Source organism: Centroberyx gerrardi, chromosome 6 (genome assembly GCF_048128805.1).
Source record: "Centroberyx gerrardi isolate f3 chromosome 6, fCenGer3.hap1.cur.20231027, whole genome shotgun sequence".
NCBI lineage: Eukaryota > Metazoa > Chordata > Actinopteri > Beryciformes > Berycidae > Centroberyx > Centroberyx gerrardi.
Genome location: NC_136002.1, coordinates 30,083,820 through 30,108,819, shown reverse-complemented (window position 1 = coordinate 30,108,819; position 25,000 = coordinate 30,083,820). Strand labels below are relative to the sequence as shown.

The 25,000-nt window shown below is 43.4% G+C and overlaps 1 protein-coding gene across 2 annotated transcripts in view; it reads left to right on the top strand.

Moving 5' to 3' along the window:
* Window positions 1-25,000, top strand: part of nova2 (NOVA alternative splicing regulator 2) — an 87,615-nt gene that overhangs the window by 12,419 nt on the left and 50,196 nt on the right. For both annotated transcript variants that reach the window (XM_071897908.1, XM_071897907.1), the window contains one exon: window positions 9,369-9,512. In XM_071897908.1, coding sequence (XP_071754009.1) covers window positions 9,369-9,512 — 144 coding nt within the window. The remainder of the gene's footprint in view (window positions 1-9,368; window positions 9,513-25,000) is intronic.

Here is a 25,000-nt window from a genome sequence, read left to right as displayed (position 1 = left end):
GCTATATATATGTACAGTTAGTAGGCCTATATACAGTATATGCTATTGCAGTCACTATTGTGTTTTAAGGTTTCTTCCATTCTTTTAGACGCGCAAAAAATGTTTTCTGACAGCGAAAGCATTAGTTAAGAACAAATCACAGTAACTATCTCCACAACTGCAATTATGGTGTTTTTCTTTTCCTCATTTGAATTGAAAGTTTCCATGCTCATTATGTTGTCAGCATGGCAGAGTCGCTGCACACCGGGGGCTGACGTCCCGGCTCTTTGATAATGCATAATATCAGCAAGTGCAGAAAATAGCAGCGAACGATGTGTTTGACATCTTGCTGAAACATCAGGTTTGCTCAACACAATGCCACTAGCCAGCGGCGTGTTAAACAGCCTCGATGGCCATAAACCTTAAATGGTCATTTAGGTGTGGAGTGAGTTTCACGACGCTCAGGTCGTTGAATCCTGTTAAAAGTCCACTGTGTAATCTCTAAAATGCATGGGCGTCAATGAGACAGTAAGCAGTCTTTCCCGGATGCCTGTAAAACTTTCTGCGGATGCGTGACTTGTGTCTGACAGCATTAAACCTTAGTTTCCTCTTCAAAGAATAAATCACTTCAGGTCACGCCGGGACAGTTCGCTCCAACACCCACGGGAGGACAAGTTTTCGACCGTCGCTTTTTAATTTGCGGAGCTGTAACAGCGAATGGCGTGTGGGCGAGCGTCTCGTGACCTCTATCAGATACTGAGGTCAGCGCTGATGCTGACGGGTCAGACACGGCTAGCTGAGCAGTCGCCGATGATGATGACGGGTCAGACGGAGCAGCTGGGCCCGGCCTGCTTATTATGCTTGGTTAGGTCTGCATGCATGAGAATCACCTGCACCCATGGGACCGGGGATGACACACTGAATGAGGCGTGGGGATAATTAGATATAATTAGAATTTGCAACTGTGGTATGCACCGAAATCAGTTTGGGCTTCTCCAAAACTGGTAAAAAGAACGTATAGACGCACTTTGTGGACTGGGATGACACTTTGAGCTGAGTGTTGGGATAATTTGACACAATTCGGATTTGCTTCTGCGCTTTCCAAGTTATGGTTTGTTGGGGTCAAACTGAATAGTGAATAGAGTGTCACGATAAATGAAGGGTTTCGTTCCAAAATGCTAAATATCCATGTTGGAAAAATTTTGCCTGCTGAAATTCATCAGTCAGAACACCAAATAAAACAGATTCTATTCTCAAAAACAACTATTTTGGAGGCAAAAGTGTTTAGATGACTCATAACTTTATTAGTAACATGCTGTTTTTTCATGCCAGCAGTTATTTTCAAGCCTCAAGCTTCTCAACCCTTCAAAGAGACACGGTTATAATTTGCAGTGATATATCACCATGGCCATATCAATATAGGATTCACCAAACTGTGGTAAAAAAAAAAGTAGTGGAGGGTTTGTCGAGAGTCATGTTTTAGTTACTTCCTGCTTCACCAGTTTTTTCCCCAAAGAATTCTCAGGACATTTTAGACTGCCAGATCCATTTTATTTAGTCAAGTCAAATTTATTTATGAAGCACTTTTAACAAACAGCTTCGTACCAAAGTGCTTTATAAAGCTCAGGCAGAGCCGGCGCATCACATCCCAAAGTACAGAGCAACGTTTAGCGGTGTTCGCTCTCGTGTTTTAGATGTTGTGCAAGAGTCAGCGGCTTCTGACTCTGACCTCCTTGATATCACACACATAAAAAACACAGCAGCTTTGACTTTAAACCAGACAGAGCTGTAAACAGGGCTCAATGAAAAGACACATTAAGTTTTGGGCTTTTATACTAACTTTGGACTTTATTAAGTCAAAGGCTTTTATACAGATTTTATACAGACCTGATGGACCTGATAAAACATCAGGAATGGTGATAAAACTTCTCGCCAAGTTTTAGGTTTCTAAACAGACTAATTCAACATCTTCCAATGTGGGAGGGCAGTGTCTGGTACTGCAGCACATTTTACAAGCTGAAAGTTTGTTTGTTTTTATGTAGTTTGAATCATGATAGCTATCAAGGTTGCCAAAAGCTCATTTCAGCCAAAGTACAAATATACCTAAAAGTTATACGCTGAACAAATTCAACACTGGAGCACGGCACCGCTGCTCAGTGACAAATGTATGCCACGCTGGTGTCAACCGGGAGGTAATGAATGTCCCAGGCTTATTTATGCTGGAGTCCTTATTATGTCTACATTTAGTTTTCCAGTCTTTTGAACACTTCCCTGCAAAGTACAAGCTCAACTCAACTCAAATGAGATACGAGAACAGATGAGATTTCCACTATTTGAAAGAAGTGACGTCTGTTCTTGTAAAATGATCGCCAGCACAAAATTAAAACAAATGGGTACAATGGTACTTTTTAAAGTGTAGTAGGGAACTTAAGTCACAAAATGATAACACTTTTACAGACAATATCATCTATACTTCAGTTAGGGATTTATATATAGACATATATATATATATATGTATATACACACACACATATGCTTTTTGTTTTGGGAATCATTATCTAAATTTCATCATTCAGCATCTAAAACAGAAAGTCCAGCCTGCAAGTGTTATTACTAAAAGTCATTATGTCAGCCAAGGACTATCCACCTCACCCACTATACTATCATTTGTTTTAACTTTGTGATACTGCTAATTGTGTAAGTGTGTGACAAATTGTGGATATCTCATTGTAGGACAATATATATGAATACATTTTTTTGGTTACCATGGCAGTACCTGTATACAAGTGATGCACATGAGTCAGTCATTACAGCGCCGTATAGACTAGATGATGAGTCACGTTGTGTAGGCTATGAGACGTCGGAAACAGTCTGTTTGTGGAGGAGGTGTGTGTGTGTGTGTGTGTGTGTGCTTGTATCTATATGTGTATGTGTACAGTGCTGTAGACAAGCGTTGTGTGTGCATGCATGCATATGTGTGTGTTTGATATTATTTATCAATTCCCCTGCCTTATTAATATGGGCTGGTTATAATTAGCCAGCCTCTATCTAAAGCAGGTCAGTCTAAGGCTTCGCACTCAAAGTGGGTCACTGCAGAACACTGCTACATCGAGGAGAGGAGAGGAGAGGAGGAGAGGAGAGGAGAGGAGAGGAGAAGAGGAGAGGAGAGGAGAGGAGACGGATGAGGGAAAGGAAGGAAAAGAGGATGGGTAAAGAGAGGAGAGGAGAGGAGATGGAGGAGGGAAGGGAAGGAAAAGAGGATTGTAAAGAGATGGGGAGAGATGAGGACAGGAAATGATGGGGGAGAAAAAGAGAAAAGAGGTAAAAAAAAAAAAGGAGGAGAGGAGAGGTGGAGAGGAGACAGAGGAGAGGAGAGGAGACGGATGAGGGAAGGGAAGGAAAAGAGGATGGGTAAAGACAGGAGAGGAGGAGAGGAGAGGAGAGTGAGGCAGAGACAGAAAAGGAGGGGAGAAGATAGGAGGAGGAGGGAAGGGAAGGAAAAGAGGATGGTAAAGAGATGGGGAGAGATGGGGACAGGAAATGATGGGGGAGAAAAAGAGAAGGAGGAGGAGAGGAGAGAGGAGTGGAGAGGAGAGGAGAGGAGAGGTGGAGAAGGCAGATTGGAGTTTTAGGCCGTGCTCAGACAGGACGTTTTTTTCTCCTGCTCAGACACAAAGTGCAGCTGTGAGCATCGCTAGTAACAGAGAGAGAGTAAGAGCTCAAGGGCGCAAGGAGCGTTACATCATTCTCGTTGCTATGCAACTACCTAATTAGTGTTAGCTAGCTGACTTAGTGTAACAGAAAGGATAACGTGTTGAAAATAACAATGGTCAAGACAAAGTTAGCGATGCTCTGCTTGTTCTTGAAGGATGGGGGATTGAAGGAGGATGAGGAGCCCGTTCTGAAACAGAGGATGTAGCTGAAGTTAATGTAACTCACTGAGAAACTGTAAGACGCTGCTTCCTTCCCTGCAGACGCTGCTCATTTTCTCTGTCTGACACAATGCATGGCTAATTCTGAGACATTAGTTTGGAAGAGAGGGCAGCTACCGCGACCAAACCATTGAAAATAACTGAAAAAAGGCACGCTAAAAAAAAAGCCTCCTATGTGATCACAGCCTTAGTCGTACAAACATTTCTCAGAGACAGAGCTGCTCTGGAGGCAGAAATAATCTGATTGGTTGAGTTAAACCTCAGTGGGCGGAGCCAAAGAACCACAGTCTTTCTGGCTAAGTAATGTTAGATTGAAGCCCAGTGAAAAAGACAAGAGGTAAGAAAGGAGGAAGCTAATATTATGAAGCCTAGCGATCTGCTACTAACTAAAAAAATACAATCTATCCATACTAAGTTATCTAGGTTAGCTAGTTAGCCTAGCTGACCTTCAAGTTCAAACTAGCCATACTAGCCTATAGCTATCTAGGTAAGATAGTTAACTAGCTGCTGAGCTTCCAGGATCATGAATACCATGGTCATGAGTTAATGAAAAAAAAAAAAAGATATTTTTATTTATATTTTGACCAGAGTTCCTTCTTTGCCATTCAAGTTTGCCAGAAAGTGAACCTGCACTCTAAAACAGTTTGTTTGGCTCCTCCCACTGAGGTTTAACTCAACCAATCAGATTATTTCTGCCTCCAGAGCAGCTCTGTCTCTGAGCGTGCAGACGAGGAGGAGGAGGAGAAAGAGGAGTGTAGGAGAGGCAGAGAAGGACTGAGGAGAAGGAAGGTGAAGTTTCTGGAAGGAAATAATGGGAAGATCTTTATCCTATACCTGTTTTTACTTTGGAAAACCCCTTATGTAGACATTGAGACCAGTGATTGTTTGGTAGAATAAAAGATAAATTAAAAACTCCAGTTGGTAGGCACTGCGAGGAAAACAGCCACCAATATAAACATAAACACAAAAGTCTATCAGAGTTTCAGAATAGGGTTAATTTATGTAAAAAACACCTTATTTTCGTGTAACTTAACATCAGTCTGATACTACTTATTATAATATATACCAGGAAATTATACCAGTAAGATTTGAAGGTGGATAAACTTTATTTGACAAATAAAAAAGGTGGGTAAACTGAGGTTAGGTGGGTTTACTCTCCTCTACATCCATGCTTGAGATCTCAGCTGTGTGTATTTGATCGTTAGCAGAGAAGTGTCGGGTTTCTGTCCGTACAGACGGCCGCTCGCTGTGCAGGACCCGGGCCGAACACCGACTGAGAGGAGATAACACTGTTCACCTAGTATGTGAAGTAGTACGACTCTCAGAAAAGTGTTCTACTAGAGCGATCCCATTATAGATTTAGACAGTTTGGAGAATATGACGAGAGTTGGGCTGAAAGTCGACGCGAGACAGAGGAGTTTCATATGAAATGAGACACGACATCAGATGAGATTTCCACTATCTGAAAGAAGTTTATTCTTGCGTAATGATCGCCAGCATAAAATTAAAACAAATTCCGATACTTTTTAAAGTGTATAGTAAGTAACTTAAGTCACAAAATGAAACACTTTTACAGACAATATCATCTATATTTTAGAGATATTGAATACATTTTCCCCTCAAAATGGATATATAGTGTTTTTGGAAATGAACTGTTAAATGAGAGAAATGTTGACTGAATATTTCATATGGGGAAGTTCAATCCCAATGTCCTTATTCACAAACAGCAACAGTAGAGGAAATAACCTTGATTTGAACCTCTATTTGTCTTAAAAAAATAAATAAAAATGAACTAAAAAAAAAAAGTAATCTGGAAGAAAAAAAAATCTCCTACTTCTGTATTGAAGTTTCAACAGAGGTTCAGAACTAGCCAGTGTATTTTAGAGATATTGGATTATTGAATTGATTTATAGTGAGTTGTAGCAGTGTTTACATGAAGCCAGTTAAAGGGATTTAATAACTTTCAGCTGGATTCACCTGGTCAGTCAGTTTGATGGAAGAAGCCTGTTGTCTCGTACGCTCCATGGATATTTTTACTGGGCGGCAGACGGAGAGAACAGCAGTGTTACAAGGTGCCTCGCCCTTGGAGAAAGTGTGCCCCTGTAATAATAATCCTATTTTAATCTGCCTCCAGAGGTTATGTGTCCTGGATTATCAAATATGAAGAATGCTGTTAGGGAGGGAACCACTGAGACACAGAATTAGTGGCAGTTTAAAGAGACACAGCGCTGTAAAGTCATGTTAAAAACGGTGTTGTTATTGGATTCCCGACCTCAGAACAGTAGATGTGAAGAGTTTCGTTACAAAATTGAAATGAAAAAATGACGGCTACTTTTTCAAAATGATTGCTGGCATGAAAGCCAAAGAGATTATGGCTTACTATTAAAGTTATGAGTCTGGGTAAGCTCTTTACTCACAACATAATAATATTTTTTTAGGATATAATCTGTGTTTTTAAATATTGACTGATGAACTTAAGGTGATAGAGATTTGGATTAAAACAAATGAAGTTTTTAATTTATTTCTGCTTTATTGGATAGTGCATGGTGAACAGTGACAGAAATATTGGAGAAAGAGAGATTAGATGATGCAACAAGGTTCATGAGCTTGACCTTAAGTTATGATTTTAATTGATTGATAATTGATATGACAAATTAGGGCTGGGCGATAATTCAGTATTATAGTTTATCGTCTTTCAGTGAAATCATATTGTGATGATATGCTGATTTTCTGCTGTCTAAACTGATGATAACAAGCACATTTTATTTAAAAACTGACAAAATGAAGTATGAAACATTTTAAGAATTATTATTTTTGTTTGACATTACGCCTAACATTACCACGCATTCATTTGATTATTTAACATGTTATTTTGAATACATGAGCCATATTGTGATATAGAGATATCTAAAAAAAATTTGTGATTATCGTGATATTGATTTCAACCATATCGCCCAGCCAAATGATAAATGTTTCACTTAATCTCAGAAAATGATTGATAACACAAAATTAAAGCAGATTTTGGTACTTTTTAAAGAATGTTAGGTGACAAAACACTTCATACTCTAGATATACCGAAATAGATATGTAGTGTTTGTTTTGCGGAAATGAACTTAGTCACATGGGCTCACTGGAAGAACAATTTTGAGTCTGAAGTCACCTGTAGAACTGAAGTATTTGGGTGAAACGGCCCTTTACTGAGGAAGGAAGGAAGGAAGGAAAGAAAGAAAGAAAGAGTCTGAGGCAGCGCTACTCTTTAGCTGACCTACAGCATGTTGATATCATCGCTTTGGAGACAAAGACACGTCTGTTTCAGAATGGGAGGGCTTTGTTCTTATCTACCTATTCCCAAACATGCACACACACTCACACACACTCACACACACAAACACACACACACACACACACACACACACAAACACACACACACCTGCTGACCGGCCTGCCTGTGAGACAACGCCTCCATATCTCTGTTATCGTATGTGATTTTCCGCATTATTCTTGTAAGTGAAAGTGGGAGGAGGAAAACTATGGTGGCCTGTGAGGTTCAGGTGGAGTCTGCACCGTAACCAAAAGGTCATAGGTTCAATCCTCTGCCGTGCTTCCTGTCCACTCCCCCCCCCCCCCCCCCCCCCTCTCAGAGTAAAGTGGCTCTGCAGAGGAGCATCAGCCAAAATGATTAAAATGTGCTTTGACCTTTCGGTTGTGCCCCTTGGTTCCAGTGAGTCATTTTACAGAAACTGGCGGACAAATGTTTCCCCCACTGTGATAAGTGTCTGGCGAATTAAGAACATAACCAACATAACATCTAAAATGTCAAATCGTATTGGGTCAGTCCACACACCTGTAATTGAGCTCGTTTTCAATTCACATCGAAATACCAGGTCACCGCCCCGGTTTGACCGACTGTCTCTTACAGTGTTACTGGAGAACTCTGGAGGTTTTTACTAAAGCTGCACAAGGCAACTTCGGCCCTAAATGACTTCAAGATTTAACTCATTGAATATTTGGACTTCAATACCCAGAAATCCTGTGCAGTGAGGTCAGTAAACGTTACACACAGCAGCTCATGCCGGTCTGTGATGCTTTATACCAAAGAAACCAAAGAGACGAGAGAGGAGAAGATCTAACGTTGGTGAGTCCAGCTTTCTCTGCTGCTGTTCTGGATTTCACTCTCAAGTTTTGATTCGTCACTTCTTGTGGAAGAGGGAAGTGTCCACATCTAGTACCAGAATTTCATTTGGGCAAACAGGATGAATCTACAGCATCTCCATTAGTGGTGATGGGACGCTGTCCTCTGCTGAAGCCCCACTTCCTGATTTAGCCCCGATAAGACAAGTACATTATTACATAAAAATCTTGCCTAGTGCAGCTTTAACTTGTGAAGACACTTGAACTCATCTTTATCCCATCAGGCCAATTAGCATTCCACACAATGCAACATGAAACAAAGACATCTTACTTTTATATCCTTTGTTTGCACGATACTCATATGCAGATGTCTTAGTCGGATAAAAATATCTGAATCTGTAGTTGTCTTGTCTGTTTGTTTATGCGAGTGTGTGTGTGTGCTTATCTGTGGACGTGAACATGCGTCTGTGCTTGTGCAGCATTCCTTTGCGGTTGTGTGCATCGGTGCAGGTGTGTGTGTGTGTGTGTGTGGCATGTGGTGTTATGCGTTCGCGAGGCGTTGCATCCATAAGCATCGGCTGAATCCGATTAGCTCCAATAACAAAACGCCGAGCGGCATCTTCCTCAAGTCTCCCCCCCTCGTGCCGAGGCGGTGACGAGGACCAGATTCCTCGGGCCCGGCGCTGAAATTAGATCAGACCAATCTGGAGAGAGCGTTTGGAGGCACGCACAAACGGACACGCAGAGAAAAGGGAGCGATAACGGCGGCGGCGGGGAATCATCAGATTACGGAAATAATTAGTTGTCATGGATATCCGTCATCATTTGATGCGATTGGGTGGATTTGTGCAAGTTTGGGGGAAGCCTTGGACGGTCGGTTGAGACAGAGGAGAGGGGGAAGACAGATAAACAGACAAATTACTCGGCTTGTGTGTAGCCATGTGGCGCTAACTCACATCCTTTCTGTCGGATAGTACTCGTTCAAACGTGATGATCCTTGTCCAGGATGTGACTTGACATCGCTCCCTGAATTTTGCTAATTCCCATTAAAATCCATGACATAAAACGAACCTTGATGGCTTACCTCAGAGCTGAAAAATAAATAAAACACGCAAACAAATAAAAAAACAGACATAAAGGCAAAGGCACAGATTGCCGATTTGCATTCTGGAATATGCACAAATAGATATACCAATAATGCATACTGTAGCTTTTTGTAATGTTTTTCTTTTTCAGCTTTTTTTTTTTTTAAATAATCTAACCAGATTGCAGTAACTCCTTCTGATTTTCCGACACTGACTTCCTGTCTCCTGTTTCCCGCTGCAGAGGAAGGCGAGTACTTCCTGAAGGTTTTGATTCCCAGCTATGCGGCGGGCTCTATCATCGGAAAGGGAGGTCAGACCATCGTCCAGCTGCAGAAAGAGACTGGAGCCACCATCAAACTGTCCAAATCCAAAGACTTCTACCCCGGTAAGACTCTCCGCTGCTGCTGCTGCTGCTGCTGCTGCTGCTGCTGGGTGGATGGAGGCAGGCTGGGAAAATAAAGGAAAAATCCACCTTCAGATATTCTCACACTGTTAGATATCATCAATCTGTGAAGTTCAATACATTCCAGGAGTTGTAATTTACTTTTTTGGTGAACCCACTTTCCCTCAATCTACCTCATCTACTTCAACTTCAGTTAGTGATGTCCTACATTTCCCAGAATGCCTTTCAACATCTCCCAGACATGAAGGGGCATGAACTTGTTGTTGGGCCTTTTAACAGCGTTAAAGTGTTTTAGGGTGGATTTTTCCTTCAACAGCAGCCGCCAGACAAGTGTACATTTTAGTAGTGATGGATAAATGGATAAATGTGATGGATGGACATCAAAACATGCCACCAGACACATGCTGGTGGTTTCTTTCCTGTGTCTGGTACATCTGTCTGCCCTTCCAGCCACTTTGACTGTCATCTTTAGCATCGCTCTCTTTCTGTTTGGCTGGTGCAACGGTGCAGAGAAGGAAAGAGAGAAGAAAAAGAGAATAGTGAAATTCACCCAGCCGCTGGAGCCGGTGGATGGAAAAGTTAGTTTGGATCAGCAGATAGAGGAAGAAGGAAGAGAGGGATGGAAGCATGGATGGATGGATGGATGGATGGATGGATAGATAGATAGATAGATAGATGGATAGATGGGTAGACGGATGTCCTCTTGAAGGAAGTGAGCGATAAGACAGACGGATGAATAGATAGATCGGTGCAAAGTGCTTCGAACCATTAGGGAAGCATTTCATTAACCCGGTCTCGATCTATCATTTATGTATGATGTTAAAACACACTTACAGTAGTGAGGCATCCATAAAGTTACTGTGGTGTGTGTCACTGCAGTGTGTTACTGCAGTGTGTTAGTGCAGTGTGTTAGTGCAGTGTGTTACTGCAGTGTGTTAGTGCAGTGTGTTAGTGCAGTGTGTTAGTGCAGTGTGTTACTGCAGTGTGTTAGTGCAGTGTGTTAGTGCAGTGTGTTACTGCAGTGTGTTACTGCAGTGTGTTACTGCAGTGTGTTAGTGCAGTGTGTTACTGCAGTGTGTTACTGCAGTGTGTTACTGCAGTGTGTTACTGCAGTGTGTTAGTGCAGTGTGTTACTGCAGTGTGTTAGTGCAGTGTGTTAGTGCAGTGTGTTACTGCAGTGTGTTACTGCAGTGTGTTAGTGCAGTGTGTCAGTGCAGTGTGTTAGTGCAGTGTGTTAGTGCAGTGTGTTACTGCAGTGTGTTACTGCAGTGTGTTAAGTGAATTTCCCTTGAGTTGGTGCATCTTGTCATGTGCTGGATACCTGATTCTTACACTTTTACAGCCTCGTTTCAACACTGTGCAGTAGATTTATGGGCTTATACTGGCTGCCTCTGTGTGTGTGTGTGTGTGTGTGTGTGTGTGTGTGTGTGTGTGTGCGTGTATGTGTGTGTGTATGTGTGTGTGTGTGTGTGTGTTATGGCCCCAGACGTGCGTTGTCTGCAGTCGTGACTCCTCAGGGACAGAGAGGCCCTGACTGGGCTCAGGTTGCACACACACACACACACACACACACACACACACACACACATACATACACACATATGCACACAGACAGTCCATCACAGATACAGGATTACCGGATCAGAGGTGAAATTGTATTTGTCTAAACTCTTAATTCTACCCTGACATGACATGTGGCTTGTGCGTGTGTGTGTGCGTGTGTGTGTGTGTGTGTGTGTGTGTGGAGGGGGGGTGCTTAGATTTGTCTGCTCATGCTGTCTCGCTGTGAGCCGGCCCTTTTCCCTTGATTAGGTTTTGATTGTTTGTACGAGGTCAGTCAGGACACTCTGCCTGAACACATGTGGAAGTGCTGCAAAGTGACGCAGCGCCGCGAGGCTTTTATTGCACACATGCTGCAGACTTTTCCACGCATGAACAGAGCATTTCCCCAACTGAAGAAAAAAAAAATCAAATGTAAAATATAAAGTGCATGCTCTCTGTGGTTTGACTCCAGCCTGCCGCTGCTTTGTATAACATGTGGAAAAACTGTGTTGTGTCATGATTTAAGTGCCTTCATATGCATTCGATTTAGCTCTTGTTATATAACCTGCATTTTCTGGAGTCACACTATAGACTGATTCTCAATTTTTTGGGGGGGTTGCAGGATGATTTAGTGTGAAAAAATATATTTAGATGACACAAAAGCATTACTATGATCTTGATGTTTGAGATAAATCCCTTTCCCTTGTGAAATAATATTTACAATCTCTAGGTTTCTTCCAATAAGTAAAATGAGCCTGATATTTGATTCCCTCTTCTGCTTACGGCTTGCAGCAAGGTGTCAGGAGTTTGCTGTGTTCTGGGGGGTTTCGGGGTGAAAAGGTTGCGTTGCACTAAACAATCCCACTACCAATTAAACTCCCAAACGCAGCCCCGTGTTTTCCCAGTGTTATGGTAGCGCCTGTGGAGCCTCTGATGTAATGGCTGCCTCTGAGCCAGTCGCAGCGTGGGGCCTCTGCAGCTCTGTCAGAGGCTTGTCGGGCACACGTTGCGCTGTTCTTAAATATGTTTCAGAGCTCCGGCCTGGAACGCACGGCGAACACGAGCCTGCTGCATGCAGAAGGATGCCCGTGCGGAACACTTTCCGTTAGTGACGGAGAGGAAGAGCGCAGCAAACGTTTCAGCATCCAAACCATCGTTAATGTTTTTTATTTGCTGTGAGGATTTCTGCCTTTACACGCATGAGAATCCACAAATTCAGTCGAGCAGGCGATCTATCCAGAATAATCAATACCCAGAAACACAGCCTCTCTTTAGCATAGTGCAGATTAAAACCTATTGACATTATTTCAAACTCATATTACTCAATATTGTTGCTCAGTTGCAACTGTGATATGACTTGTTATACATGTGGACATTTTTTCTCTGCTTAATTTCTCTCCAGCCCTTCCAAAAAGCAAAAAAAAAATGTTAAAAAACAAATACAGGCAGGAGGAATTTTGATTCCGATGCCTGCAGGATTTACTGTACTTGAACTAAATATAATATTTCCTTCATGATACTTGAGTCGTACGCTAAAGAATGTGCACCGCACCAGAATACCTTGTTTAGGAAGCCATCTGAAACACTCTGAGGAACAAATTTCAGCCTCGTGCCGTTTGGAAATTGCAGTAATCAATACTGTAAATCATTTTCCGTTCCGAGCCTCTGTCTGCTCCGCTCAGCACAGTCCAGCTCAGCTTCTTGAAGATTTCTAACTATTTATTTGGTTTGAAATGCTCAGTTCTTGCTCTCGTTGTGTGTGTGTGTGTGTGTGTGTGTGTGTGTGTGTATCAGTTCAGTGTTGGGGTCTGCAAACAGGCTGCCGTTGTTTGACACCAGGACACGAGACTCCTGAAAACTCTGCCAACTAGAACAGATGCAAGGTGCAAGAGCCTCCAAGACACACACACACACACACACACACACACACACACACACGCACACACGCACATGCACACAGAGCAAGGGTGCACGAACACGGTACATGCATGCACACAGCAGCACACATATACATATAATGTACATGTAAATGCAGAGCAAGGAGCACATAGTTGCACAGAAGAAGAGAAAATGAACACACACACACACACACACACACACACACACACACACACACACATACACACACGGTTCCCATTCTCACAGGATTTGTTAGCCAAAAGTGCTGCGAAGCTGACAAGAACTCGTTGAAAAGAAAAAAAAAAAGAGGGGTGAAGAGAGAGGGAGGAAGGGAGACGAGTGAAAGAGGGCGAAGAAAGAAAGAAAGAGGGGGTTGTATGGGCCTCATTCTGGAGGGGAGGACTGAAGGAGCTGTGTGTGTGTGTGTGTGTGTCTCTGTGTGTGTGTGTGTGTGTGTGTGTGTGTGTGTGTGTGCGCCCTTCCTCTGCGCTGAAGGGGGCATCTGTATGCAAATGAGACACGGTTCTTCCTGGGTGACAAATCAAAAGGCCCACCTGCTGCAAGGGCCCGTCTGTGTGTGTGTGTGTGTGTGTAGTGTGTGTGTAGTGTGTGTGTGTGTGTGTGTGTGTGTGTGTCTTGGGAATAACAGGGCCAGTCTAATGAACACAGTAGAGAGGACTGCTGTGTCTTGGCGAAAGCCTCTCATTCCTCTCCTCTCGCTCCTAGGAAGACATTAGTCGCCCTCCTTTCCTCCCTCCTCCGTCCCATCAATCAACACCCCCCCCCCCAACACACACACACACACACACACACACACACACACACACACACACACACATCCCTTCCTACTGTCATGGAAAACCTGGAAAAGGTCATGGGGTTTTGAAAAGGTTTGTCTTCACACCCTGGAAAATGTTGAATAAAACCCCTAAAAAGTTTTGATAACCTCGTCACCCCAATTTCCCTTTCCACTGACCCCGGCTCCCACAAAGGGAGCATTAGAGTTTAATTTTATCCTGTCAAAATATGTTCTTAGTTCTGTTTTCATGCAGTCTGGTGTTTAATGTTATGCTTGGCTGCTGGTAGATCGGGTAACTTTAAAGGAATAATAACCTAATTAAGTTAGTATTACAAAACTGCAAACTTTCATTTAGTGAAAGTCCTATCTGGCCAAAACAAGATGTCCTCTGTTTAAATCAACTATTCCAAAAATAGAAAATCCAATATTTCAGTGTAGACAGTGTAGAGAAATGGAGTTGGAGTTTCCTTCCAAAATGAGATCATCATTAGAAAAAAAAAAAAGAGACACCGGCTCTTACAAATTGAGTGGTAGCACAAAATTAAAACACTTCTTGGCACTCGTTAAAGGACAGGAGGGGACGGAAGCTCTCGGCTGGCAAAACAACACTTTCACAAACTGGATCCTGCTTTTTACAACTATTGAAGGATGACCTTCTGATTGTTCTCTAAATTGCATCAAAAAAAGACATAAGATGAAACTTTATTGATCGCTGTGGGGAAATCGGGGTCGTTGCAGCAGCAGAAGTAACGGGATAGAGTAGGATGTGGCATGGAAAAACAAACAATACAAGCAGAAAAATAAAGCGTTAAAAAAAGCTGTTAAAACAACAATAATAAAGCAATAAAATAGGATATGAGCAATTGTGGGGTTATATAAACATATAAACATATAGCAGCCAATGAGTGGGAAGTATGGGGAAGAATCTGGACTACTTACATCTATTATTTACAGATATTACTTATATTCATTTAAATTTAGAAAAATCCTGGAATTTAACAAGGAAAATTGTAGGAAGTCTGCTTTTAAACACATGACCATATTACGCTGTCTCTCTCCTCCTCTCTTTACCCCTCCCTCCCTCCCTCCCCCGCTCCCTCCATCCCTCTCTTCCTCCGTCTCATCCTCTCCCTCCCTCCCTCCCTCCCTCCTTGTCTATCCATCCAGCCCGACTCTCTTCTTCTCTCTCCTCTGTTTCACCTATCAATCTATTCCTCCCTCCCTCCCTCCCTCCCTCTCTCCCTCCTCCCCTCCCTCCCCTCCATCCATCCATCCCATCTATCTAGAGAATAGTGCAGTAGCAGCACTTAAGCCGACGACCAATTAGCTGGGAGCAGCAGTATGGGGACTAGACAGCCCACCATTCATTCTCACACACACACACACACACACACACACACACACACACACACACACATTGCTCTGCGACCCACCATTCACTATTATGGCACAACAGATTTATTACATACCCATACAGTACAAGGCACTGCCGCTTCCAAATATAGCTTCTCTCTCTCTCTCTCTCTCTCTCTCTCTCCCTCTCTCTCTCTCTCTCTCTCTCTCTCTCTCTCTCTCTCTCTCCCTCTCTCCCTCTCTCTCTCTCTCTCTCTCTCTCTCTCTCTCAGGGCTAACTGGATAGGAAAGGACATAACAGTATTTTATAACGTCCTTGCGTCTGCAGAGGCTGCATCCAGCGAGGGACAATAAAAAAACTTTCCACTTAGATATTAAGGAAATAAAAATGGCTGTGTGTGTGTGTGTGTGAGAGAGAGAGAGAGAGAGAGAGAGAGAGAGAGAGAGAGATAGACAGAGAGAGAGAGAGAGAATAGCACTATCACGAAGCAGCAGCAATGCTTGTTAGCCGCTGTTGTCTGACAAAAACTACGTATCTGCAAAAGTATATTCTTATACAATATATTCTGTATTTTTTAAGTCACAAAATCGTCTTTTAACAGCTTTAAAGAGCTCAGCGGTCACAAAACTGACTGTCAACATCAGTACAAAGTACAAAAAAAGTTTTCAATGACGTCAGCATTACACTGGTAGTCCCCCTTCATGCGTTCATCCTGGGTCTATCCTGTGTTTGTACAGGGTGTCTGCAGGTTTTTAAAAAGTCTTCAAATGTTTTATGTTGAATTATCTCAAGTCAAGACGTAGGAAGGTCTTAAACATGATTAAACGCTGCCTTTCAGTCTTAAATAGAGTTTCTTAGGTCTTAAAAATGTTGTTTTTTCTTGGCGCTGTGCTTCTCTAGTGAGAAAGCTCTCATATAACACATTCTGACCCTGCTACTGTTTGTTGTTACTGCTCAGATGTGTTTTTAAGGTGAAATAGGTCTTAAATTTTCTTCAATTTGGCATTAATGGGTGTTAAAAAGCCTTAAATTTACCTTGCAGAAACCTGTAGTCACCCTGTAGTGCTGCAGACAGTACTTTCTTGAACAGTAAACAGTAAAATATATTATAAAACAAATCTGTAACTCTTAGTTTCTGAAACAGCCAGTTGCCAGGTCATTCCCTGTAACTTCCAATGTTTGAGAAGAGAGAAAATCTTGATTCTCTGATTTTCTGAACCCGTTCGTCGAGGCGGTGCAGCAAAAGCGCAGCGTTCGTTCAGTAAACATGCGGTAAGAAGTCTGCTGGCTCCTCAGTTTGTGCCGGTAACACAGAACAAATACAACCACGGCCGTTACACATTAAATATTCATTCACGACACCTGTTTTATAATTAGAATCGACCCGCTTCTCTCCTCATCCCCTCTTCCTCTCCTCTCCTGTGAGATATTGACCTCTGCTCGGGGACGGAGGCAAACCCATAAAGACAAACTAAAAGCTGGAAATGAATTAGTATCGACGGCGTCAAAGTTTCCTTCTTCTGTCCCGTTGCAGTTTTATGGGCTACAATTAGCTTCAGCGCCTTCCTCGGGGCGGCCTGTCTCGCCAAGTTACTCTCACTGTTACTGGAGAGAGGCGGAGATGCTAATGTAGGTGTTTACCAGACCGGTTAGGAGCTCTCACTGTTACTGAGGAACCGTGTTAGAGAGCGGAGGAGCTACAGTCGCTCCTGGAGGCGTCGCCTTGTCCGGTTTTTCATAGTCATCAAATTGAGGTTTAACCAGGTGTAAGAGCCTGATTGACCTCATGCAGATATACTGTACTGGTATTTGTTCCACCGATAGTGATCAGCACAGAAAATTTTATTTTATAACCCACCGAGCATGTTCTGAGTGGTTTATTTGAACTCTGGAGCGTCTCCTCCTTTAGTTTGGTTCATTTGTCCAGGTGAGAACGATGTCATGCATCAAAGAGACGCCTGAAAATAAGAGTCTCAGTCCTCTAACAAGAGAGCTGCGGTGGTTCGTTGGGAGTGAGAACGTAATCCAACCAACTACAGAAAACAACCCCAAAATACAAGGGATTATGGGTAGAAGGAGACGGATGTTGACATCTGATAGCCAGCAGTGCCTCATGTTTGGAAAGCCTAGTAATAACATGAAGCGAGGGGCAAACCGCAGTCTGGACTGATGCTCATCTTCAGCTGTTTCTTCATGTGTTCTTACCTGGTAGGAACACCATAGAAGAAGAGTGCAGACAAGTCCATCATGCTGAGATAGAGTTACAGGGACTGGAATCAGATTTGTTTTAAACCCCCCCAAAACCTCTAACCTGGCAGGAGGACAGGTCACCAAAACTCCTCAGTAAACGAGCTGCTTGTGAGTCATGTGACTTCTGTTCTCAAGCTGTGATTGGCTTGCACCTGGACAGTGTGAACCTAAACAAACCAAATGCAAAAAATGCAACCAAGTCAAAACAAACTTCCCCACTGCGGTTCGGACCAAAGAAAACGAGCCGTAGGTGTGACTTCACCGCCACTACAGCCGCAGCACTTCAGAAGAACCTATCCTGTTTCTCTCTGTGTATTTGTGGTGTGTGTGTGTGTGTGTGTGTGTGTGTGTGGACAGGAATATCAGTGTCTATTTGTGCTTGTTGTGTGTCCGCACCGTGCCAGAGAGCCGCGCGGCCAAATCCCCTCACCCCGCCCCAACCCCAACCAGAACGCATTCCTCCAGCAGTGACCTCACCGCCGCATATAACCCACTTCAATGAGCACGATGTCGACCGAATTCGAATCTTAATGAGACGCCTTGAAGTATGGCGACCACATGTTGACGGCCGACGTTTCCCTCCTGCCGTATTCGACACGCGCGCGGAGCTCGAACGCGACTCCGGAGACGGGAGAGAGCGGGTTATTTTCTCATTAGTAACCGAGAAAAAACGGCGAGTGACACGGCGGCGGCGGCGGCGGCGGCGGCGGCGAGCCCGACTCGCACGCACAATTAATATGACTGGATGCTCAGTTGACTCTCAGGCACTCGCTCTGTAATAAGCGAAGGATGAAGAGAGCAGGAGCAGAAACTCCAGCGTCGGGGCTGAAAACTGTCCCGTCATGTCGGTGTTTGACCTGGTTTTTCTGCTTAGTCTGGCCTTATGTCTGATCACCTCTGATCAACCCCCCCCATCTCTCTCTCTCTCTCTCTCTCTCTCTCTCTCTCTCTCTCTCTCTCTCTATCTCGCTCGCTCTCTCTCCATCCAACCTCTCTTGGTCTCTTGCTATTTCTCTCTCATTTGTTTGGATTTTCCTCTCTCTTTCTCATATACATCCTCATATACATCTCTCTCTCCCTCCCTCTCTCTTCCTATCTCTATGTCTCTCTCTCTCTCTCTCTCCCTCCCTCTCTCTTCCTATCTCTATGTCTCTCTCTCACTCTTTCTCTCTCTATCTCGCTCGCTCTCTCTCCATCCAACTCATGCCATCTCTTGCTATTTCTCTCTCATTTCTTTGGATTTTCCTCTCTCTTTCTCATATACATCCTCATATACATCTCTCTCTCCCTCCCTCTCTCTTCCTATCTCTATGTCTCTCTATCTCTCTCTCTCTCTCCCTCCCTCTCTCTTTCTATCTCTATGTCTCTCTCTCTCTCTCTCGCTCGCTCGCTCTCTCTCCATCCAACCTCTCTTGGTCCCTTGCTATTTCTCTCTCATTTTTTGGGATTTTCCTCTCTCTTTCTCATATACATCCTCATATACATGTCTCTCTCCCTCCCCTCTCTCTTTCTATCTCTATGTCTCTCTCTCTCTCTCTCTGTCTCTCTATCTCGCTCGCTCTCTCTCCATCCAACCTCTCTTGGTCTCTTGCTATTTCGCTCTCATTTCTTTGGACTTTCTTCTCTCTTTCTCATATATATCCTCATATACATCTCTCTCTCCCTCCCTCCCTCTCTCTCTCTCTCTCTCTCTCTCTCTCTCTCTCTCTCTCTCCTCTGTCTGTCCTCTGTCACAGCGTGCCACCATTTTAGAGCTTTGTTTTAATCCCGGGCCATGATTGCGGTTTTCAGTATTTAATACCCCATCCGCACACGCAACACAACCCCACCCCTCCTCCACACACACACACACACACACACACACACACACACACACACCTACCAGCACACATCTGCCACAAACAGACACACACACACACACGCTAACATACACCTGACCAATACACACACACACACACACACACCCTGCCCCCAGGCTTTATCAACATGACTGATTCCAGTGCCCTAAGCTTCTTATACAGCTCTAAGCCCTCAGAGTGAAAGATGAAAAACTGCAATATTACATATCACACACACACACACACACACACACGCAGTACTTACACAACTGAAATGAGTTTCCTGTTTGTTAGTCATTTCCACTCTTCATTAAGCGACTTGTTCATTACAAATGTCTGCTGTTTATCAGTTATAATGAGATGATTCCATGAAATTACATTTCTAGTTTGGTTCCCTCTGAATTTGCCAAATTATTAAAGTAAATTGGTGCCAGCTAAGTGTCTGCATTCTGTCTGCGAGTCGGCGTCACTGCTGACCAGAGCTTAGAGCAACTTTAAACCTCTGTAACACTCACTGTTTTGTGTTTATTAAAACTGTTTTATTTTTAAAAGATGGTTTTTAACCCATTTCTGCGTTCCTGGATGGCAGAGTTAACACGGTACGCACCTCGGCCTCCAGGATGTCTCCAGGAATATTTAATTATTTATCATTAATCAGTGTCAGTAATTTGTTTATGTGGCACTGACAGCAGTAAAATTGAGTGAAATGAGCTGTGGAGAAAGCTTCCAGGCCACGCAAAACTAACAATCACACTCTTGCTGTGAGACCGGTGCGCAAAAATGAAAATCACTTGATAAATACCTGATATTTGCAAGGATTTCGCTGCGGTAGAGGGGGATTTAGAGGTGAGAGGGAGGCAGAGGAGCGAGAAGTGTTTCCTCAAGAGATGAGTTTGCACAAGAATCAAGTCGCCTTATTGCTGAGTATATAACATGGACAAGGAATTTCCTGGTAGAGGGAAGATGAAGGTAGGGGAGAGGAAGATGTGAAATGTTTCCTAAAGAGGTTGAGTTTTCAATTAAAAATGCCAGGAGAATAAAGTCACCCAAGGAATTTGCTGTGATGTCGTGACAACAAAACCCCTTGACACCAGTTTGCATCGCTGTTTGTTTGTGTGTGTGTGTGTGTGTGTGTGTGACGTCAGACAGGCTGAGTAATGCCATGGTGCTAGTCAGTGCCATGCAGTCTGATGGACAGGCGACCATATTCCCAGACAGAGGCTAAAGCACTTCCATCCCCCTCACTGCGTGGCATTAAGTGTCAGAAATATCCTTGAGATCTGTATCGCACCAGCTTTTCAAGGACAAGTTGTTGTCTTGTTCCACAATAAGAGATCTACTGTTGGAAAAAGATGACAGCTACTCTTACAGAATGATTCGCAGCAGAAAATTACAACCAATTAAGTTACATTTTAAAAGATAGTAGGGAGTCAGTTGGTGCGATATGAGCCGGCTCTATCTTCAGTTTCTCGTGTTTTTCCATGGTATGATCTTTTTTTTTTGTTTGATATAGCAGTAAAATATAAGAAACTGAAGCAGCCTGCATGAACTGACTTCAAAGCTTTGTCTTCATAACCATATCAGATATATTTTTGTTTGCTGCAGGGTCTTCTCTTACTCTAAAGGATAGCAGGTAACCGATGTCGTTGATTGACAAAATTTTCGTCTACTACGTTTTGGAAATACTGAACGATAAACTACAGGTAGCCTAATGATTTCTTTTTCCCAAAATGGATATACAACATTTCGGAGAAGCTGAAAAGGATAGATTATATGCCATTTGGCGGATGCTTGTTGCTTTCATCTGAAGCTCCTTACAGTCTTACAGTAACTTGAGTGTGTTTTCTTGTATGGGCGGCTCCAGAGGGAATTGAACCCCTAACCCCGGCGGTGTTAGTGCTGTTCTCTACCCATGAACCTGGAGCCCAGGACCCAGGCGGTGTTCATGCCGTGCTGCACACACCGGGCTGCTCCTGTGCTAGTGTTAGTGCCTTGCTCTGCAGCCATAAAGCTGCAGAGGGATTGGAGCCGCTAACCCTGGCAGCGTTATGCTGCACACACCGAGCTACACAAGACCGCAAAGTGTGCTGAGGAAAAACAAGAGTGTGTACAGTCCCACAGCGCATCTGTGGTGGTGACATATAGACCTAATTAATTAGCAAGTATTAGTATTTGTTTGAATGTGATCTCAGCTTTCTGGCTCCCTAGTTCATCAGCTGCCTTCATCTCTTCTATGGAGAATACAGTAATGTTGGCTAGTTAGCATTAGCAACTGAACTGCTAGCAAACATAGCTTAGCCTATTCATAGTATTCCCATGATGGTCACATGCATTTCCCATACACAGCTCATTGGCTGTGGCTGTTATTTGATTATAATCAGCTGTTCATTTATTACAATCACCTGTTATTTTCCCACCAAGATGACAGTGTGGTGATGGAGCAGAATACTATCAATAGCATGTTTACGTTAACTAGCAAGTCATACATACATAGAAACACTGCTTAGGCAACAATATGCTTTATTATATATATACTAGTCCGTACCCGGGGATGCGCGCGCCACAACTCTGCGCAGACTTGTCAAAAAGGCGTATAAACAGCGTAAATTTGGGAAAATGGAAAAATCAGCTCCGTCAGTCCCTGCCTATGCCAATGCTCAACGCCCATGTGCAGTTTGAGATTGATCGGCCGACCCGTTGAGGAGCAAAATGGATGCGGACAGACGGACGGACAGAGTGTTCCTCATTCTATAGTAGGATAGGATTATAAATGCTGAAGTGCTGCTATGTGTTGTCTTACGATCATAAAATGCTTGATCTCTCTCTCTTGCTCTATATATATATATATATGTATGTCACTATATACTTCACTTTATCACAGCAGTCCAAGCAAACTAAAAGACGAAGAACCCATTAGTGCATTCTCTAGGCCTAATCAAACTTCATTTGCACACAAAGAGGATTTTAGGAGATTAAATTCGCAGATAAGGTATGAATATTGATAGTTAAAGTTAGGCAACATTTTCACTATAATACAACTTTTATTTTGTTTTATTAATTCGATAATGCTCAATGAGGAACGGAGCTGATTTTGACAAAATAAGGTGTCTGGCTTCCGGTTCCCTGGCTGAAGCGGACTTGCAGCTGGCCTGGGTCCAGCATGTAAAGCGGATCTGCAGCAGCGTAGTGTGTGGTGTAATTGTCAGATAGTGCGGTTAATTGCGGCCTTCCCGACCTTCCCCTGCACCACATCACATCAGTCAAACCCCTGCTGCTGACCGACAGGCACGGCTAATCAATCTCTGCACCGCATCTGCCACATGTAGTGATGAGGCAGGGTGTTGGACTGCTACCTGAATATCCCCCTCCTCCTCCTCCTCCTCCTCCTCCTCCTCCTCCTCCTTCTGTTTCTATACAGCTGCATTCTCCTATTTCCTCTGTTGTCTCTCCTTTCCTTTCCTTTCCTTTCCTCCCCTTGCGATGTTGTGGATATTAACTAAAAATAATCTTAAAAAAAGCAATTGGTGATCAATATCGGTTCTCATAACTGGCTTCCTTCACCTCAGCTCTCTCTCTCTCTCTCTCCCTCTCTCTCTCTCTCTCTCTCTCTCTCTCCCCCCTCTCTCCCTCTCTCTCTCTCTCTCTCTCTCTCTCTCTACCTCATTCGCTCTCTTCGTGTTTAGACTTTTAATAAGGGAGTGTTGAGGGTCCCGGCGGGGCCAACTGTAAATAGAACAGCAGGGATATAGCCAGCCAGCCCACAGATCAATGCTGCAGGGTGTGTGTGTGTGTGTGTGTGTGTGTGTGTGCATGTGCAAGTTTCTGAACTTTCTGCCTATCCTTTTGCCTGCCTGTCTATCATTTTGTGTGTGTGTGTGTGTGTGTGTGTGTGACTGTTTATGTATGTCTTTCTATCTGAATTTCTGCCTGTGTGTGTGTGTGTGTGTGTGTGTGTGTGCATCCTTGGGAAGTGGTGGGATAATGCAGACTGCCAGTGAAATACGACTGTCATAAAACCCCACAAACACTTTCACTGCATCTCATCACTCTCTCTCTCTCTCACACACACACACACACACACACACACACACACACACACGCTTACCCACTTACCCTTGGGATAATCACCATTGATCACCGCTGGAGGTCTGAGTGTGTGTGTTTACTTGCTGAGATGAGAATGCGGCTGTGAGGATGATCCTGGACAGAAGGAGAGCGGACTCCGGTGTTTCCTCTGGCCGGCAGACAGAGGAGCGGAGAGATAAGATCCAAACCAAACACACTCGCAGAATCCTCCGGCTTCATTCACACCGTCCCGCTGCGTCACACAGCAGCGCTTCACAACTCGGGACTGGGACCGCACGACTACGGCCGAACCCGAAACCCCCAGCAATTTACTAGATATTGTTAAAGCAGTAATCTACAGCGTTGTCATATAGATAAATGTCTGTTTGATTTAACACAGCAGTGATTCAACCTATATCCAGTTAAAGCTTTTCCATTGCCTCTTCTAAAGAGAAACTCAAACTGCATCAACAGAAAATCCAAGGAAAAAGACGTCACAGTTAACATGTTGGATTGTTTGTAGCTTGCTAGCTGACAATACTGCGATCGCTCTGGCTGAAGGGATACGAACCTGTGTACTGTTTGTTAGTAGTAGGCTGTGTTTGCTAATTTGTTAGCATGTTGCCACGCTCGACTGCTTGTAGCATGCTAGCTCGTAACGTGTCCGGATATCACAGGTGGCTCACTGGCCACGCTGTTTGATTGACAGGCGATCTCTGGGAAGTGCAGCGCAGGCAAGTGGAAAGACAGACTCCTCCTCAGGGATCAATAGAGCACACATCACAAAAAAATCAATTCTCAACCACAGTGGACTACCTAAACAAAATGGATGGTTCAGTTTTGCAGATATGCCAGTTATTCTCCTTCTTATGATTGTGGAAACTAAACTTGTAATATGCTCTTATACATGAGTGTGCAGCTGTATTTGTGACCCCCAAAAGAGAAGCCTATACTCAGAATGGTGAACACCAAATAATGATTTATATTTTCATTTTTCAGGCTATTTTACTTAATTATTGGGAGAAGGTTTTAGGCTGCAAATATTAATTATTTTGCATGAAAATGCATGATCACAAATATTAAAAACATGCAAATGCATTTATTGGATATGCATTTTTTTCCCCCTCATACCATAAATAATTTTGCTCTTGCCCCTGGCTGAGAACTGCTGTGTTATGGATGAATGGGATTCACTTGGCCTTATACTTTCATACTAGCTACCAGCTACCTGCAGGACAGCTAACTCACTAAGATGCTAACAGTCAGAAGGGGAAGTGCTTTATTTTCCTGCTGACAGAAGAAACCTGACCAACATGCAGAATGAAAGTCACTTTTATTTTGTCCTTATCTAACAAAAATCACCTCCTTTTCTGCCTCTGAAGAGTGTTCTCTTACGTGCAGGCCTTTGTACATTTTACATCTAAGGCATTTAGCAGACGCTCTTATCCAGAGTTACAATAAGCTGAGTAAGAATAAACTTCAATTCCCAGATCGCCAGCATTACAAGCAAGGCAAAAGAAGCATTTTTGTCAATATTGCTAGGATGTCAGCATTTTTCTGCTAGCAGCCATCTCAGTCAGGTCTGAACCAGAACTGTCTGTGAGCTTTAGATGCAAAACAAAACAAACAAAAAAAGATGGCGGCCTGACGAGGATCCCCTCTAGAAATGTGTGATGTGGACGTCTGTTTTGTTGAATCCTACACATGAGAAAAGACCTTTTTT